This window comes from Oncorhynchus clarkii, chromosome 25, assembly GCF_045791955.1.
Source record: "Oncorhynchus clarkii lewisi isolate Uvic-CL-2024 chromosome 25, UVic_Ocla_1.0, whole genome shotgun sequence".
Lineage (NCBI taxonomy): Eukaryota > Metazoa > Chordata > Actinopteri > Salmoniformes > Salmonidae > Oncorhynchus > Oncorhynchus clarkii.
Genome location: NC_092171.1, coordinates 10,682,786 through 10,700,026, shown reverse-complemented (window position 1 = coordinate 10,700,026; position 17,241 = coordinate 10,682,786). Strand labels below are relative to the sequence as shown.

Sequence of the window (17,241 nt, the reverse complement as noted above, 5' to 3'; positions counted from 1 at the left end):
AGACACCTGTCCACAACCTCAAACAGTCTTACTCCAAACTCCACTATGGCCAAGACCAAAGAGCTGTCAAAGGACACCTGAAACAAAATTGTAGACCTGCACCAGGCTGGGAACACTGAATCTGCAATAGGTAAGCAGCTTGGTTTGAAGAAATCAACTGTGGGAGCAATTATTAGAAAATGGAAGACATACAAGACCACTGATAATCTCCCTCGATCTGGGGCTCCACGCAAGATCTCACCCCGCCCCTCTTCTTACCAGAAATATGTTTGTTTCTGTCGACGCGATGCGTGAAGAAACCAGCTGGCTGCACCGATTCCATTAGCGTCTCTCGAGTGAGCCATGTTTCCGTGAAGCAAAGAACTTTACAGTCTCTGATGTCTCTTTGGAATGCTACTCTTGCTCGGATTTCATCAACCTTGTTGTCAAGTGACTGGACATTGGCGAGTAGTATGCTAGGGAGTGGTGCGCGATGTGCCCGTCTCCGGAGCCTGACCAGAAGACCGCTTCGTTTGCCTCTTTTACGACGTTGTTGTTTTGGGTCGCAGGCTGGGATCCATTCAGTTGTCCTGAGGTGGAAGGCAGAACACAGGATCCGCTTCGCGAAAGTCATATTCCTGGTCGTGCTGATGTTGAGTTGACGTTGCTCTTATATTCAGTAGTTCTTCCCGACTGTATATAATGAAACCTAACATTACCTGGGGTACCAATGTAAGAAATAACACGTAAAAAAACTAAATACTGCATAGTTTCCTAGGAACGAGTAGCGAGGCGGCCATCTCTGTTGGCGCCGGAAGTCACACTCAACATCAACAAAACAAAGGAGATGATTGTGGACTTCAGGAAACAGCAGAGGGAGCACCCCCCTATCCACATCAATGAGACCGTAGTGGAGAGGGTAGTAAGTTTTAAGTTCCTCGGCGTACACATCACGGACAAACTGAATTGGTCCACCCACACAGACAACCTTAGGAGGCTGAAGAAATTTGGCTTGTCACCAAAAGCACTCACAAACTTCTACATATGCACAATCGAGAGCATCCTGTCGGGCTATATCACATCCTGGTACGGCAACTGCTCCGCCCACAACCGTAAGGCTCTCCAGAGGGTAGTGAGGTCTGCACAGTGCATCACTGGGGGCAAACTACCTGCCCTCCAGGACACCTACACCACCCGATGTCACAGGAAGGCCATAAAGATCATAAAGGACAACAACCACCCGAGCCACTGCCTGTTCACCCCGCTATCATCCAGAAGGCGAGGTCAGTACAGGTGCATCAAAGCAGGGAACGAGAGACTGAAAAGCAGCTTCTATCTCAAGGCCATCAGACTGTTAAACAGCCACCGCTAACTTTGAGTGGCTGCTGCCAACACACTGACTCAACTCCAGCCACTTTAATAATGGGAATTGATGTCAAATATATCACTTGCCACTTTATACAATGCTACTTAATATAATGTTTACATACCCTACATTACTCATCTCATATGTATATGTATTTTCTGTACTCTATCATCTACTGCATCTTTATGTAATACATGTATCACTAGCCACTTTAAACTATGCCACTTTGTTTACATACTCATCAAATATGTACAGTGGGGCAAAAAAGTATTTAGTCAGCCACCAATTGTGCAAGTTCTCCCACTTAAAAATATGAGAGAGGCCTGTCATTTTTTTTAAATACTGATTTTCCACCATAATTTGCAAATAAATTCATTAAAAATCCTACAATGTGATTTTCTGGATTTTTTTCCTCATTTTGTCTGTCATAGTTGAAGTGTACCTATGATGAAAATTACAGGCCTCTCATCTTTTTAAGTGGGAGAACTTGCACAATTGGTGGCTGACTAAATACTTTTTTGCCCCACTGTATATACTGTACTCGATACCATCTACTGCATCTTGCCTATGCCGTTCTGTACCATCACTCATTCATATATCTTTATGTACATATTCTTTATCCCTTTACACTTGTGTGTATAAGGTAGTAGTTTTGAATTGTTAGGTTAGATTACTCGTTGGTTATTACTGCATTGTCGGAACTAGGAGCACAAGCATTTCGCTACACTCGCATTAACATCTGCTAACCATGTGTATGTGACAAATACATTTGATTTGATTTGATTTGAGATGGCCTACATGTAGAGAAACAGAGGGGCGCTGTTTCCCTCGCTCGGTTGCTTTCTCCTGTGATTCAGCCTCTAGCGATTTGAAGGATAATGATGAAACACAGAGAGACAAAAGATGTAAAAAAAAAAATGTTTTATTATTATATATTTATTTGTATTCATGGCGTACATGAATACACACCACTGGTTTTACCGGAGTTGTACAGCCTACCGAAATGGGGCCCAACTCACATCTAACTGCTGATTGGGGTTTTCAATTATTCTGATTTTATTTAGATTGTTCAGGTTCACCAAAATAAATCATTTTGGAAGTTTTGCTTTAAACAGTGTATTTAGTCATGTTTACATGAACAGGTTAATTTCATGAAGGACTAAAACATTAGCTTTCGAGACTGGGGTAAAATCGAAAGCTGCATTATAATAAATGGTTAAATACCATGATAATTTATAAATATAAATATGGACATAGTACTAGTTCAAAACATGTTCAATGTGCAAAAATGACAAGTTCATCAGTGGGTGATTTCAGATTTTAAAAAGTGAGGGGACAAATAACATACATTCTTCGCACCCCTAATCTGGTAAGAGGGGTGATAGATGCTCAGTCTGCTCAATGGCTCAGCTCAGGTGCCTACACAGACCATTGACACACACACACACACACACACACACATACGCAAGCACACTAACAGAGGGCCACTCAGTTTAGAGAAGACAGGTCTAGCTTAATTCTAGCTTAATTTCAGACAGGTCTATCTTAATTTCAGACAGGTCTAGTTTATTTTCAGACAGGTCTAGCTTAATTTCAGACAGGTCTAGCTTAATTTCAAACAGGTCTATCTTAATTTCAGACAGGTCTATCTTAATTTCAGACAGGTCTATCTTAATTTCAGACAGGTCTAGTTTAATTTCAGACAGGTCTAGTTTAATTTCAGACAGGTCTAGTTTAATTTCAGACAGGTCTATCTTAATTTCAGACAGGTCTAGTTTAATTTCAGACAGGTCTAGTTTAATTTCAGACCGGTCTAGCTCAGAGGCCCAGCTCCTGATCTCCCTTCAGCAGCAGATGTTCATTTAAAATGGAAAATGAATGTGTTCATTCAACAACAACAAAACAGTTCATCAGAATCCCATCAATTCGTTGCTCTAATCAAACCCGAATCATTTCAAACTTAGACGTATCGTTCCTGTATCGGATGCCCATGCATTCTAGATGCATAAACAAATCGTTCATGAAAGGAGAGATGTACTTCCCTAAAATGTTTTGAGGCTGTATAGTGTTTGTTTGTAGACAACGTTAATGTAAACAATGTGGAGTAAAAACAAGCTTATGTTTGGGGTTCTGATGGGGTACGACAGTTGAGCTCCGCTCATGAGGCATTTATAAGTTATATTCTGCAAGAATACATTTGTAAATATTATTAATTTATACACCCGGAAATGGATGTAGCAACTAAGGATTCTAGCATCAAGATGGAGGGTCCATAAGTATCTAAAAGGACAAGTACCCCGTTTTGTCAAATGATCGAGCTTCAAAGAAAGAAAGCCCATGTTTTGATTATAATATACTGAATGGTTGGTGTAAATGATTAGGTTCGTGGTTAGAAAGGGTTAGCAGTTTTAAACATTTTACAAAAAAACTGCACGAAGTTTGCGCAACTCTTTTTAAATGTGGAGAGAAACACTCCGAGAGAGTAGACCAGTTGTCCATCAATCTAAAAGAGCAGCTTGTGAAAAAGGGAAAAGATTTTATTGCATATTCCTTGGCTGTGGATGAGAGCACCGACATTTCTGACATTGCCCAGTTGTCAATTTTCATCCGCGGAGTGGACTCCACACGTCCTATGCATGGCACAACTACGGGGCATGATTTGTATGAAGAGGTGTCAAGATGTGTAAATGAGATGGAGCTGCCTTGGGAAAAACTCGTGGGTTTGACAACCGACGGAGCACCTGCGATGTGTGGACACAGGAGCGGACTGGTGGCGAAGATACGGGAAAAGATGCAAGAGGAAAACGCGACAGGTGAGCTGACAGCTTATCATTGTATCATACACCAGGAAGCGTTGTGCGGTAAAGCCTAACTTTATCAGAGCCAAAGGTTTGAATCACCGCCAGTTCAAGGCATTTCTGACGGAGTTAGAAACGGAGCATGGTGATTTGCCTTATCACACAGAGGTGCGATGGCTAAGCCAGGGAAAGGTGCTTCAAAGATGTTTCGAGCTTCGTGAGGAGATTTGTCTGTTCTTGGACAGCAAAGGGAAAGACACAACACAACTCCGAGACGAAATGTTTCTGTGTGAAATGTGTAATGAACCCAGGAGGAGGTGGAGTTAGTACCACTGAACAGATCAACACAGGTATAGAAACACAGACCATTACATTTCCCACAGTCCTCGTTGGTTGGTAATGGATGTTTTAGGAGAGGTGTAATGATACACACACCCTATCATTAAGTGTGTGTGTGTGTGTGTGTGTGTGTGTGTGTGTGTGTGTGTGTGTGTGTGTGTGTGTGTGTGTGTGTGTGTGTGTGTGTGTGTGTGTGTGTGTGTGTGTGTGTGTGTGTACTTGTGTGCCTGCATTAGTGTGTGAGTGTATAGATTCACAAAAGACCAAACAGAGACGTAAGAGCATCCAAGTGTTGTTTAGACGTAAACACGGATGCCTAATGTCAACACTGGCCAGACGCAGAGAGGAAGGCATTGGCAGACGGAAGTGCTACCCAAACCTTCAACTAGGGGACCACCTGACAGTCGAAACACTGATCCAGCTAATCAAGGGCTTTGTGATGAGGTCATCAGTGTGTTCGTGCAGGGCTTGAACAAAAAGTGTGCGCTGTCTGGTGGACCTCTGCGACTGGGTTGAGGAGCAATGACACAGACCAGTCAAAACGAATCATCGTGACACATCACTCACACCTCATCGCTGTCTGTCACTTCATTGTCACCTTGTCATTTCTTGTTACATCACCGTGGTGTGATTGGGTGTGTGTGGGGTGCAGGCTATTTGGGTGACTTTCAAAGCTCTTTGTTCCAGTTTCTCTGAACAGTAACCATGAGAACATCTCGGAGAGAGGAGAGGACGGGAGGGATGAGGAGAGGAGGGGACGGGAGATTGTGTGGCATTACTTAAAGATCATATCTGCATGTAAACCAGCCCTGCTACACAACCAACCTACAGTGCCTTGCGAAAGTATTCGCCCCCCTTGAACTTTGCGACCTTTTGCCACATTTCAGGCTTCAAACATAAAGATATAAAACTGTATTTTTTTGTGAAGAATCAACAACAAGTGGGACACAATCATGAAGTGGAACAACATTTATTGGATATTTCAAACTTTTTTAACAAATCAAAAACTGAAAAATTGGGCGTGCAAAATTATTCAGCCCCTTTACTTTCAGTGCAGCAAACTCTCTCCAGAAGTTCAGTGAGGATCTCTGAATGATCCAATGTTGACCTAAATGACTAATGATGATAAATACAATCCACCTGTGTGTAATCAAGTCTCCGTATAAATGCACCTGCACTGTGATAGTCTCAGAGGTCCGTTAAAAGCGCAGAGAGCATCATGAAGAACAAGGAACACACCAGGCAGGTCCGAGATACTGTTGTGAAGAAGTTTAAAGCCGGATTTGGATACAAAAAGATTTCCCAAGCTTTAAACATCCCAAGGAGCACTGTGCAAGCGATAATATTGAAATGGAAGGAGTATCAGACCACTGCAAATCTACCAAGACCTGGCCGTCCCTCTAAACTTTCAGCTCATACAAGGAGAAGACTGATCAGAGATGCAGCCAAGAGGCCCATGATCACTCTGGATGAACTGCAGAGATCTACAGCTGAGGTGGGAGACTCTGTCCATAGGACAACAATCAGTCGTATATTGCACAAATCTGGCCTTTATGGAAGAGTGGCAAGAAGAAAGCCATTTCTTAAAGATATCCATAAAAAGTGTTGTTTAAAGTTTGCCACAAGCCACCTGGGAGACACACCAAACATGTGGAAGAAGGTGCTCTGGTCAGATGAAACCAAAATTGAACTTTTTGGCAACAATGCAAAACGTTATGTTTGGCGTAAAAGCAACACAGCTCATCACCCTGAACACACCACGCCCACTGTCAAACATGGTGGTGGCAGCATCATGGTTTGGGCCTGCTTTTCTTCAGCAGGGACAGGGAAGATGGTTAAAATTGATGGGAAGATGGATGGAGCCAAATACAGGACCATTCTGGAAGAAAACCTGATGGAGTCTGCAAAAGACCTGAGACTGGGACGGAGATTTGTCTTCCAACAAGACAATGATCCAAAACATAAAGCAAAATCTACAATGGAATGGTTCAAAAATAAACATATCCAGGTGTTAGAATGGCCAAGTCAATGTCCAGACCTGAATCCAATCGAGAATCTGTGGAAAGAACTGAAAACTGCTGTTCACAAATGCTCTCCATCCAACCTCACTGAGCTCGAGCTGTTTTGCAAGGAGGAATGGGAAAAAATGTCAGTCTCTCGATGTGCAAAACTGATAGAGACATACCCCAAGCGACTTACAGCTGTAATCGCAGCAAAAGGTGGCGCTACAAAGTATTAACTTAAGGGGGCTGAATAATTTTGCACGCCCAATTTTTCAGTTTTTGATTTGTTAAAAAAGTTTGAAATATCCAATAAATGTCGTTCCACTTCATGATTGTGTCCCACTTGTTGTTGATTCTTCACAAAAAAATACAGTTTTATATCTTTATGTTTGAAGCCTGAAATGTGGCAAAAGGTCGCAAAGTTCAAGGGGGCCGAATACTTTCGCAAGGCACTGTATCTACAGTATTACTGATGCTCACTTTAACCGGTTCTCATACACACACACACACACACACACACACACACACACACACACACACACACACAGAGTGCTAAACGGCCCTGTAAGACTGTGTGTCTGAGTGTGAGAATAACCAACAATGTGATGAGTGTGTCAATGACATCACTTCAATCTCTCTTTCTCAATCTCTTGGTCTCTGTCACACACACGCTAACCTCCTCTCTCCCTCCCCAGTATGTCGTTGCTGAACCATGACTGCAGGCCCAGCTGTGTGATGCTGTTTGAGGGGGAAACACTCCACCTCCGAGCCGCCAGAGACATGCGACCTGCTGAGGAGGTACGATGTGTGATTTTGGTCGACTTGAGGCAGGATGCAAATAAAAAAATGGTGACCTCTCTCTGTCCCTTTCTTTCATTCTCTCTCTCTCTCTCTCTCTCTCTCTCTCTCTCTTATTCTCTCTCTCTCGCTACCTCTCTCTCTTCTCTCTCTCTCTCTCTCTCTGTCTCTCTCTCTCTACCTCTCTCTACCTCTCTCTCTCTCTCTCTACCTAGTTGACTATTAGTTACATTGGTTCGTTGGCTCCTACCAGAGACAGACAGACTCAGCTAGAGGAGCAGTACCATTTCACCTGCCAGTGTCAACGATGCACCACTGCAGACATGGTAAGACTACAGCCACACACACAAACGCACTCGCTGTTCACTGTGTCAGCATGGTCTCGGTGTGACCACTGAAGCCTGTCGTGTGTCTGTGTACCTGCGGCTTTCTCGTCTCCTCCTCTCACTCTGTCGTCCCTTCTTATTTCCCCACTCTCCTCGCCCTCTCTCCCTCCACCTGTCTCTAAGTTCCCCGTCCTTATCAGGGGAAGAGGAAAAATAATACATCCACCACTTTCTACTTCAATACCGATCTCCATCCGTCTTATTCTCCCTTTCTCTCTCTCCTTATCTTTCAGTCTGTCAGTCCTCCACCTGTCAGCTCTGAGGCATGCTGTGGACTTGAACCAGCTTCTTATGACACAGAGCCAGTGCTCTCTAGACGTTTTAGATTGGCTGCTTTCAATTTTCACTCTGCTATTAATGAACATGTGATTAACCTGACATTTATTCAGCTCTCTCTCTCTCACACGTACACACGTACACTCATGCGCGCACACACACACACACACACACACACACACACACACACACACACACACACACACACACACACACACACACACACACACACACACACACACACACAGCTCTCTCATAAACAGATAATGATCTAGTATCAACAGTATGTCAGTTGTAATTTCACGGCCTGTTCAGCTTTCTGCTCTGTAATTAACACATTCACTTTATCAGCATAATAAAGTGTTTGTGTGAATGTGAACATAAAGACATTTATTTTCAGAAGAAAAATACCATTCTCACGCCAAGGAGCAGCAAGACATAGAGAAGTAGTAATTTCTTCCTCTCTGACCTATGTGAACTGGAAACCACATATCCTGAGGCTGCATTTATTGTAGCTTGGGATTTTAACAAGGCTAATCTGAAAACAAGGCTCCCTAAATTTGATTAGCATATCGAATGCGCGACCCGGGCTGGAAAAATTCTGGATCATTGTTACTCTAACTTCCGCAACGCATACAAAGCCCTCCCTCGCCCTCCTTTCGGCAAATCTGACCACGACTCCATTTTGTTGCTCCCAGCCTATAGACAGAAACTAAAACAGGAAACACCTGTGCTCAGGTCTGTTCAACGCTGGTCCGACCAAACTGATTACATGCTTCAAGATTGCTTCGATCACGTGGACTGGGATATGTTCCGGATAGCGTCAAACAACAACATTGATGTATACGCTGATTCGGTGAGCGAGTTTACTAGCAAGTGCATCGGTGATGTTGTACTCACGGCAACTATTAAACCCTTACCCAACCAGAAACCATGGATTTATGAAAGCATTCGCGCAAAACTGAAAGCGCGAACCACTGCTTTTAATCAGAACAAGGTGACCGGAAACATGACCGAATACAAACAGTGTAGCTATTCCCTCCGCAGTTCAATGGCTCAGACACGACAGGTATGTGGCAGGGTCTACAGTTAATCACGGACTACAAAATGAAAACCAGCCCCGTCGTGGACCACGACGTCTTGCTCCCAGACAAACTAAACAACTTCTTTGCTCGCTTTGAGGACAATACAGTGCCACTGACACGGCCCGCTACCAAAACCTGCGGGCTCTCCTTCACCGAAAGCCAACATGAGTAAAACATTTAAACGTGTTAACCCTTGCAAGGCTGCAGGCCCAGACGGCATCCCCAGCCGCATCCTCAGAGCATGCGCCTGCCTACCAGCTGGCTGGTGTGTTTACAGACATATTCAATCAATCCCTATCCCAGTCTGCAGTTCTCAAATGCTTCAAGAGGGCCACCATTGTTCCTGTTCCCAAGAAAGCTAAGGTAACTGAGCTAAACGACTACCGCCCCGTGGCACTCACTTCCGTCATCATGAAGTGCTTTGAGAGATTAGTTAAGGATCATATCACCTCCACCTTACCTGACACCCTAGACCCACTCCAATTTGCTTACCGCCCCAATAGGTCCACAGACGATGCAATCGCAATCACACTGCACACTGCCCTATCCCATCTGGACAAGAGTAATACCTATGTAAGAATGTTGTTCATCGACTACAGCTCAGCATTTAACACTATTGTACCCTCCAAACTCGTCATTAAGCTCGAGGCCCTGGGTCTCGACCCAGCCCTTTAGCAACTGGGTCCTGGACTTTCTAACAGGACTCCCCAAGGTGGTGAGGGTAGGAAACAACATCTCAACCCTGCTGGTCCTCAACACTGGGGCCCCACCAGGGTGCGTTCTCAGCCCTCTCCTGTACTCCCTGTTCACCCATGACTGCGTGGCCATGCACGCCTCCAACTCAATCATCAAGTTTGCAGATGACACTACAGTGGTAGGCTTGATTACCAACAACGACGAGACGGCCTACAGGGAGGAGGTGAGGGTCCTCGGAGTGTGGTGTCAGGAAAATAACCTCACACTCAACGTCAACAAAACAAAGGAGATGATCGTGGACTTCAGGAAACAGCAGAGGGAGCACCCCCCTTTCCACATCAACGGGACATTAGTGGAGAAGGTGGAAAGTTTGAACTTCCTCGACGGACAAAGCTGGGACCGAGAGACTGAAAAACAGCTTCTATCTCAAGGCCATCAGACTGTTAAACAGCCATCACTAACATTGAGTGGCTGCTGCCAACATACTGACTCAACTCCAGCCACTCTAGCCACTTTAATAATTAAAAATTGGATGTAATAAATGTATCACTAGTCACTTTAAACAATGCCACTTTATATAATGTTTACATACCCTACATTACGCATCTCATATGTATATACTGTACTCTATACCATCTACTGCATCTTGCCTATGCCGTTTGGCCATCGCTCATCCATATATTTATATGTAATATTCTTATTCATTCCTTTACACTTGTGTGTAAAAGGTAGTTGTTGTGAAATTGTTATATTACTTGTTATATATTACTGCATGGTCGGAACTAGAAGCACAATCATTTCGCTACACTCGCATTAACATCTGCTAACCATGTGTATGTGACCAATACAATTTGATTTGATTTGATTTGATCTCTCACACACACACACACACACACACATACACACACACACACACACACACACTCACGCTCCCACCACCCGTGAAAGGCTGTAATTAAGAAGTATAATTTCATGCTCCAAGGCCATCTCCAGGCCACGGAGACTAGGCTGGGATGTGCAATGGAGTCGAGGTATTAAAACGATGGAAGTGAGGAGATGTAGAGAGCGAAAGAGGACAGGAAGAAGGCAGGGGGGAGAAGATTGAACAGTGTTTTCTATAATGAGCCCCGTTGAATCATACACAGGACCACCCATCTCATCATCTATCTCAGTGTAGCAATTGAAGTGGAGCAGCTGTAGCAGGGCTTGAACCAGCAACACCATGCATTACAGCCAGTCCTCTTGGAAGAAGCTGGTGTGAGAGATCAACACGCATCTCCAGGGTATTCGTTGATGGATAGTGATTTGATTTGCTCAAGTTGTTTCTCTCGCTCATTTCTTCTCTACCCCCCCCCCCCTCCCCTTCTCTCTTGATCTCTCTCTCTTGTTCTTTCTATCTCTCACCCTCTCCCCATTTTTCTATCAGGAAAAAGCTTTTCAATCTACTGGAAAGTTGGCTTTTGAGATTGACTCGTATTGTCTTCCTCAGTCTTTGTAGTGTGTGTGTGCGAGCGTGAGTGTGTGTGTAGTGATGTGATGCCTAAGGCTTGCAGGCAGATCTCTTTGTGAGCTATTGTTCACCTGCACAGAGAAACACTAACAGTAGCCAACAGTGCTGTCACACACAGATTTATTGTAGGAGGCATAGAAAAAACAACGCCTCACTATAATACGTCTACACACACACACACACACACACACACACACACACGCACACCTTAAAAGCCTTGATTTGCATAATGTTTGGCTTCAGAAGCTGCCACTTGGCAGGCACTGCAATTAACAACATTCAAGACACAAGGCATGATGGGATTTCTTCTGAGTCAACACCAATGTAATCTGTCCCCAAAGCCTGTCACACACACATATATACACACACACTGACCAAAGCAGTGGAGAAACATACGTGTTGTCTCGGATCACATTCTCATGTCGCCAATCCCACTGACAGGCTGCAAACCACACACACACACGCGCGCACACACACACACACACAAACGCACGCACAGCAGGACACACACACTGCAGACATCATTATCAGCAACTTCCATTGTTCTTCCCTGAGAGAATGACAATCACCGGCATCCTCTTTCACTCTTTCTCCCTCTCTTTCACAACCTCTCTCGTCCCGTCTCCCTCACTTTCTCTCGCCTCTCTCCATCCCTGGTTCCTTCTCCCTACTTGTCTCTCCTCCCTATCTCTCTCTCTCTTTCTTTCTTTCTTTCTCTCCCTCCCTCTGTCTTTCCATGGTCAATAGTTCATTAGGTGTGGCTAGGGCTGTGGCGGTCATGACATTTTGTCAGCCGGTTATTGTCATGCAAAAGACCACCGGTCTCCCGGTAATTGACCGTTAATTAACATCAACGTGTTGAGCATCTCCAGGCCTCCGAGCATACAAACCACTGATGCACGCCTTTGGAACACCTGCATTTTTTTAAAAGTCTAATAAATCAATTTAATATACACCGTCACAATAAATCAGAATAGGAGTTGGCCTACTGTATGTTATCTGGCTATTCTCCATAGTTCATTTAGCAGACAAGATATGCTTATAAGTCCCGTGCCATTATTTAATATTATAGATTTTTATAGTAAGAAGAATATAAATGAATTTACCTGAATAGAATGGACAGGATATTTTTCCCATTATGGAGGAGAGGGCCCATATGAAATGGCTAGGATGAGTGTAAAAGTGAGCAGCCTTTTGAAACAACATCTACAGCAGCCATGTTTTCCACTGTTTCAACCTGCTGTTCAACTAATAAGTGTTTGATGTGATTTTTGTTGTATTTGCATTTAATGTCAGAGTGGTTAGAGGGACAATAGAGCCCAGAGTACCAGGCCATTAGGACCAGATGGTAAGTTGGGCACTACCAAAGTCCTGAGTACTTAAAAGGCCATTTCCTGGGACACTACACATATACTGCGGTCATGACTGCCTGTGTGGCAGTAATATGGTCACCGCAACAGCCCTAGATTTAACACCGGTCTCTGTGATATATATCACATTGGGGTTAAGGTTCGCTAAACACTGGCAATTGTAACGGACTCAAAACTAGTCAGAGGATCAACGCACATATGAGTTGTTGTTGTTTCTGTCTGTCAAACTAGACAAAGGAACAAGATCATTCTGGCAGCTCCCTCTCTTTCCGCATTCGTCTATGACACTTTCAGAAGACACACACAGCACTGGGTGATGAATATTGCAAAGCTGACACGCATCGATGTCAGTTCAAAAACAGGGAAGCAGGCCTGGGGATTTTAGCTGTCGCCTCTGTTATCTTCTCTCTGTGTGTGTGTATGTCTGTTAACTGTTCAGTGTATGCTAGCAGGTACCCAGCACTACCTTCTCTCTCTTGTGTGTTTGCAGCCAGGCTCTAATTTGGTAAAATTTTTACAATACATCATTACTTCAGTAAAATGAGTCCCATGCAGGGCTGTTGCGACCATATTACCGCGACCCTGGCAGTCATGAGTCAGGACCGCAGTAAAATTCTACATGACCATTGAGTCAAGCTGATCCTGTCTCATGCACTCCTGACATGTGTTAGTAGTACAAAACTCTCTACCGGTTGTCAGGTGTCAGGGCTTTATTGTCCCTCTATGAATGCAAAAGAAATCATCAAAACGGTTTGCGTTTTTAAAACTCACCTCACTATGATGGAGCAATTGGAAGAAAGAAGAAACAGTTTGAAAACTGAGTGGAAAACGTGTCATTGTGTATGCTGTTTCAAAGCCTTAACACAGCGAAATGGGCAGTGCTTTCTAAGTTGATGAATAATTCAAAACAGCCATATGCATATTAGGGCTTATGCATAAACATAGGCCTATATATGAACCCAAAACCGAAAGAAAACCTGAATTAAATTAATGAATGTGCTGTTATACAATGCGTAGCCTACCGCATATTACACACAGCTGAAAGACATAAAAAAATATACAGATTTAATGTCTTGGGTACATAATTGCTCTAGCCTAAATTAAACAAATTCAGATTTAGCCTACAAGTATGGTGAATTTGTATTTGGTTGTCATAATTCATAGGCCGACATACTGTATTGACCTTTTATCTACAGAATATCTCACCCCTGTGCGTTTCCGTCTCCTCCCCTCTCCTACATTCCTTTCTCAAGTGCTCAGAGGGGCTGTCAACAGTTTAATGAAATATGTTTCATTGTGATATTCCCGAACAGATTTCACTTGGTTTCCCAATAATTAAGCACTGGGTAGCTGCAGGAACAGGGTTGGAGAGCCCATGGCATACAGAGTTTGGGCGTAAGGTTGCACAGCGAGAGGTTGCATGCTCCTCAAACAGTGGTTGACGCATGAAGTGAAATAACCTGAGTAGCCTACGTAAGTAGGAAATGAACCAGCGGGGCAGTGGCCTCCGTTCGCTATAGGAGTGCATACAGATAACATGCTTCCCATGCTTCTGTTCCTGCCCATTTGACAATGGACCTATCTAAATCTAAACCAATGTTACATATTAGTAAAGAAAATGTCATTTGCCTATAGTCCGATGGGTGAAAATATGATCACTTGATGAGAGAACAGGGTGTGTAGCCCGACGCAAGGAACCTAGTTCCAGATTTTTTTGTTGTGCCTTTGTCAAATCATCAATAGCCTATAGTGGCATCATGCAGCCCATGTATGTTTTGATTTCTAAGGCATTCTAAGGTGTGTGTTGTTCACAACTGAAGTTGCCAAATGACTTTAAATCTAGTATAGGACCTGTTTCAAATGGTCACTTTTACACTCAACATAGCCATACAGTAGGCCAACTCATATTCTGTTCTTCTGAAATACATGTTCTTCATATCATAATATTTCTTTAGACCTGCCTAAAATAAATCCTGGATTTCCTGGATAAATCCTGGATATTATGAAACTTAAATTTAAAAAAAATGTATATGTTATATAGGCGCCCATCAGCGGCTTGTATGCGTGGAGACCTGGAGATGCTGAACATGATTAATTAAACATTTCATGACCGCCAGTGCCCCATTCCCAAATACCAAAACCTTCTCAATATTTGGTCCAACTGAGACTGTAGTGTTAGTCTGCCTCAGCCATCATCCCCATAATGTAGGGAGTCACCCCCATACCATGGAAAGAGCTCTAAAACCCTGATGATCATTTAATATGAAGCAGCTCCACGGTGCCCGGTTCTGACTGTGGCTGTCAGTGTCTGTTATTGTCCTCTTTACACTAGCAGGCCTAGAGCAGCTTTAAACACACCACACACACATATTGCTTGGGTTCGCCGTGACCACAGATAGTCAGTCAGTATTGTGGTTCTGGTTCTTTGACACCTTGCTGACAGCCTCGGGTTTGAGAAAGAAGTAGAGAGTGGGAAGGATAGAGGGAGAGAGAGACAGGGAAGATGGAGAGAAATAGGCGAAGATGCGTTCTGCCTGCAGTGTATGGTGGTGATGACAAGCTGCCGTGAGCTCTCAGCCAAACATGGGCTCCAAGTTAACATACAGCCAGTGTTTTCCATTAGTCCACAATTGTTTGCAGAATTGTTTAGCATTTTCCATTTTCATGTTGTCCTTCAAGACCCATTTGACCACACAAAACAAAATAAATGTTACTAAGTCTGTCAACCTTGAGTGCCACAGGGGACTGCTATCTGGACATTCTTAAATAGTAGTAAATAGTTTATAGTAATAGATTATATATAGTCAAAAGTTCTGAAGAAGCACGCTGAGTGTTTAGTGTTTTGATCATGTTTATGTTTATAAGACATTTATAAGCAGCTAGCCTTTCGTCAACGTCTCCAATTCAAGCCCACTAGAAAGTGTGTGTGCCCTCAGGCCTGGAGGGAAGAAAATGTCATTCCGCTACCCAAGAATAGTAAAGCCCCCTTTACTGGCTCAAATAGCAAACCAATCAGCCTGGTAACAACCATTAGTAAACTTCTGGAAAAATTGTGTTTGACCAGATACAATGCTATTTTACAGTAAACAAATGATCAACAGACTTTCAGCATGCTTATAGGGAAGGACATTCAACAAGCACAGCACTTACACAAATGACTAATGATTGGCTGAGAGAAATTGATGATAGAATGAGTGTTTTGTTAGACTTCAGTGCGGCTTTTGACATTTTCGATCATAGTCTGCTGTTCGAAAAACGTATGTGTGGCTTTATACCCCCTGATATATTGTAGATAAAGAGTAAAGATAACAGAACACAGAGGGTGTTCTTTAATGGAAGCCTTTCCAACAAAGTCCAGGTAGAATCAGGAATTCCCCAGGGTAGCTGTTTAGGACCCTTACTTTTTTCAATCTTTATTAACGAATTGCCACTGGTTTTGTGTAAAGCCAGTGTGTCTATGTATGCGGATGACTCAACACTATACACGTCAGCTACTACAGCAACTGACATGACTGCAACACTTAACAAAGAGCTGCAGGTAGTTTCGGTATGGTGGCAAGGAATAAGTTAGTCCTAAATATTTCTAAAACTAAAAGCATTGTATTTGGGACAAATCATTCACTAAACCCTAACTACCAGTTAGCATGGATTGTAAACTGTCATGGTCAAAACATGTTGATGGGGAGAACTGCTCTGCCATCTAAACAACACTATCAACAAGGCAGGTCCTACAGGCCTAGTTTTGTCGCACCTTGACTACTGCTCAGTAGTGTGGTCAGGTGCCACAAAGAGGGACTTAGGAAAATTGCAGTTGGTTCAGAACAGGGCATGGCCCTTAAAAGTACACGGAGAGCTAACATTAATGATATGCGTTTCAATCTCTCATGGCTCAAAGTGGAAGAGAGATTGTCATCACTGCTTATTTTTGTAAGAAGTGTTGACAAGCTGAATGTAACGAGCTGTCTGTGTAAACTAATAACCCACAGCATTGTACACCCATGCATACCCCACAAGAAATGCCACCAGCGGTCTCTTTACAATCCCCAAGTCCAGAATAGGAGGCGCACAGTACTACATAGAGCCATGACTACATGGAACTCTATTCCACATCAGATAACTGATGCAAGAAGTAGAATCAGATGGAAAAAAACAGGTCAAAATACACCTTATGGAACAGCGGGGACTGTGAAGAGACACACAAGTACAGACACACGCATACATTGTAATATTGTTGTATGGTGGTATTATACATGTTGTATTGTGGGGATGTAGTGGTGTAATAATGTTTTATGATGTACTGTTTTATCTTTTGTTTTATATGTAATGTAAGTGTTTTAATGTGTTTGGACCCCAGGAAGACTAGCTGCTGCCCTGGGGATTCCTAATAAATACAAATACAAACACTAACTGTCCCATGATGCTAATAGCATGTACTGTAACTATATGATCCCTGACCCTCTCTCCTTCTCTCTCCATGGCCAGGACCCTATGATGCTGTGTGGGGAGGAGGAGGCCTGGACCCCCCTGAGAGAAGCCATCCCCAGGTTGGAGAACCTACAGACACATGGTGGTATCCTTTACACAGGAATCACCCATGACCAATATGTCACAACGTTAAAATGTATGATTAAACAA

The 17,241-nt window shown here is 43.4% G+C and overlaps 1 protein-coding gene across 1 annotated transcript in view; it reads left to right on the top strand.

Annotated features, from left to right (window-relative positions):
* Positions 1–17,241, top strand: part of LOC139384039 (SET and MYND domain containing 3) — a 187,823-nt gene that overhangs the window by 131,196 nt on the left and 39,386 nt on the right. The window contains exons 7-9 of the mRNA XM_071128671.1: positions 7,181–7,283; positions 7,499–7,609; positions 17,089–17,176. Of these exons, the coding sequence (XP_070984772.1) occupies positions 7,181–7,283; positions 7,499–7,609; positions 17,089–17,176 (302 nt within the window). The remainder of the gene's footprint in view (positions 1–7,180; positions 7,284–7,498; positions 7,610–17,088; positions 17,177–17,241) is intronic.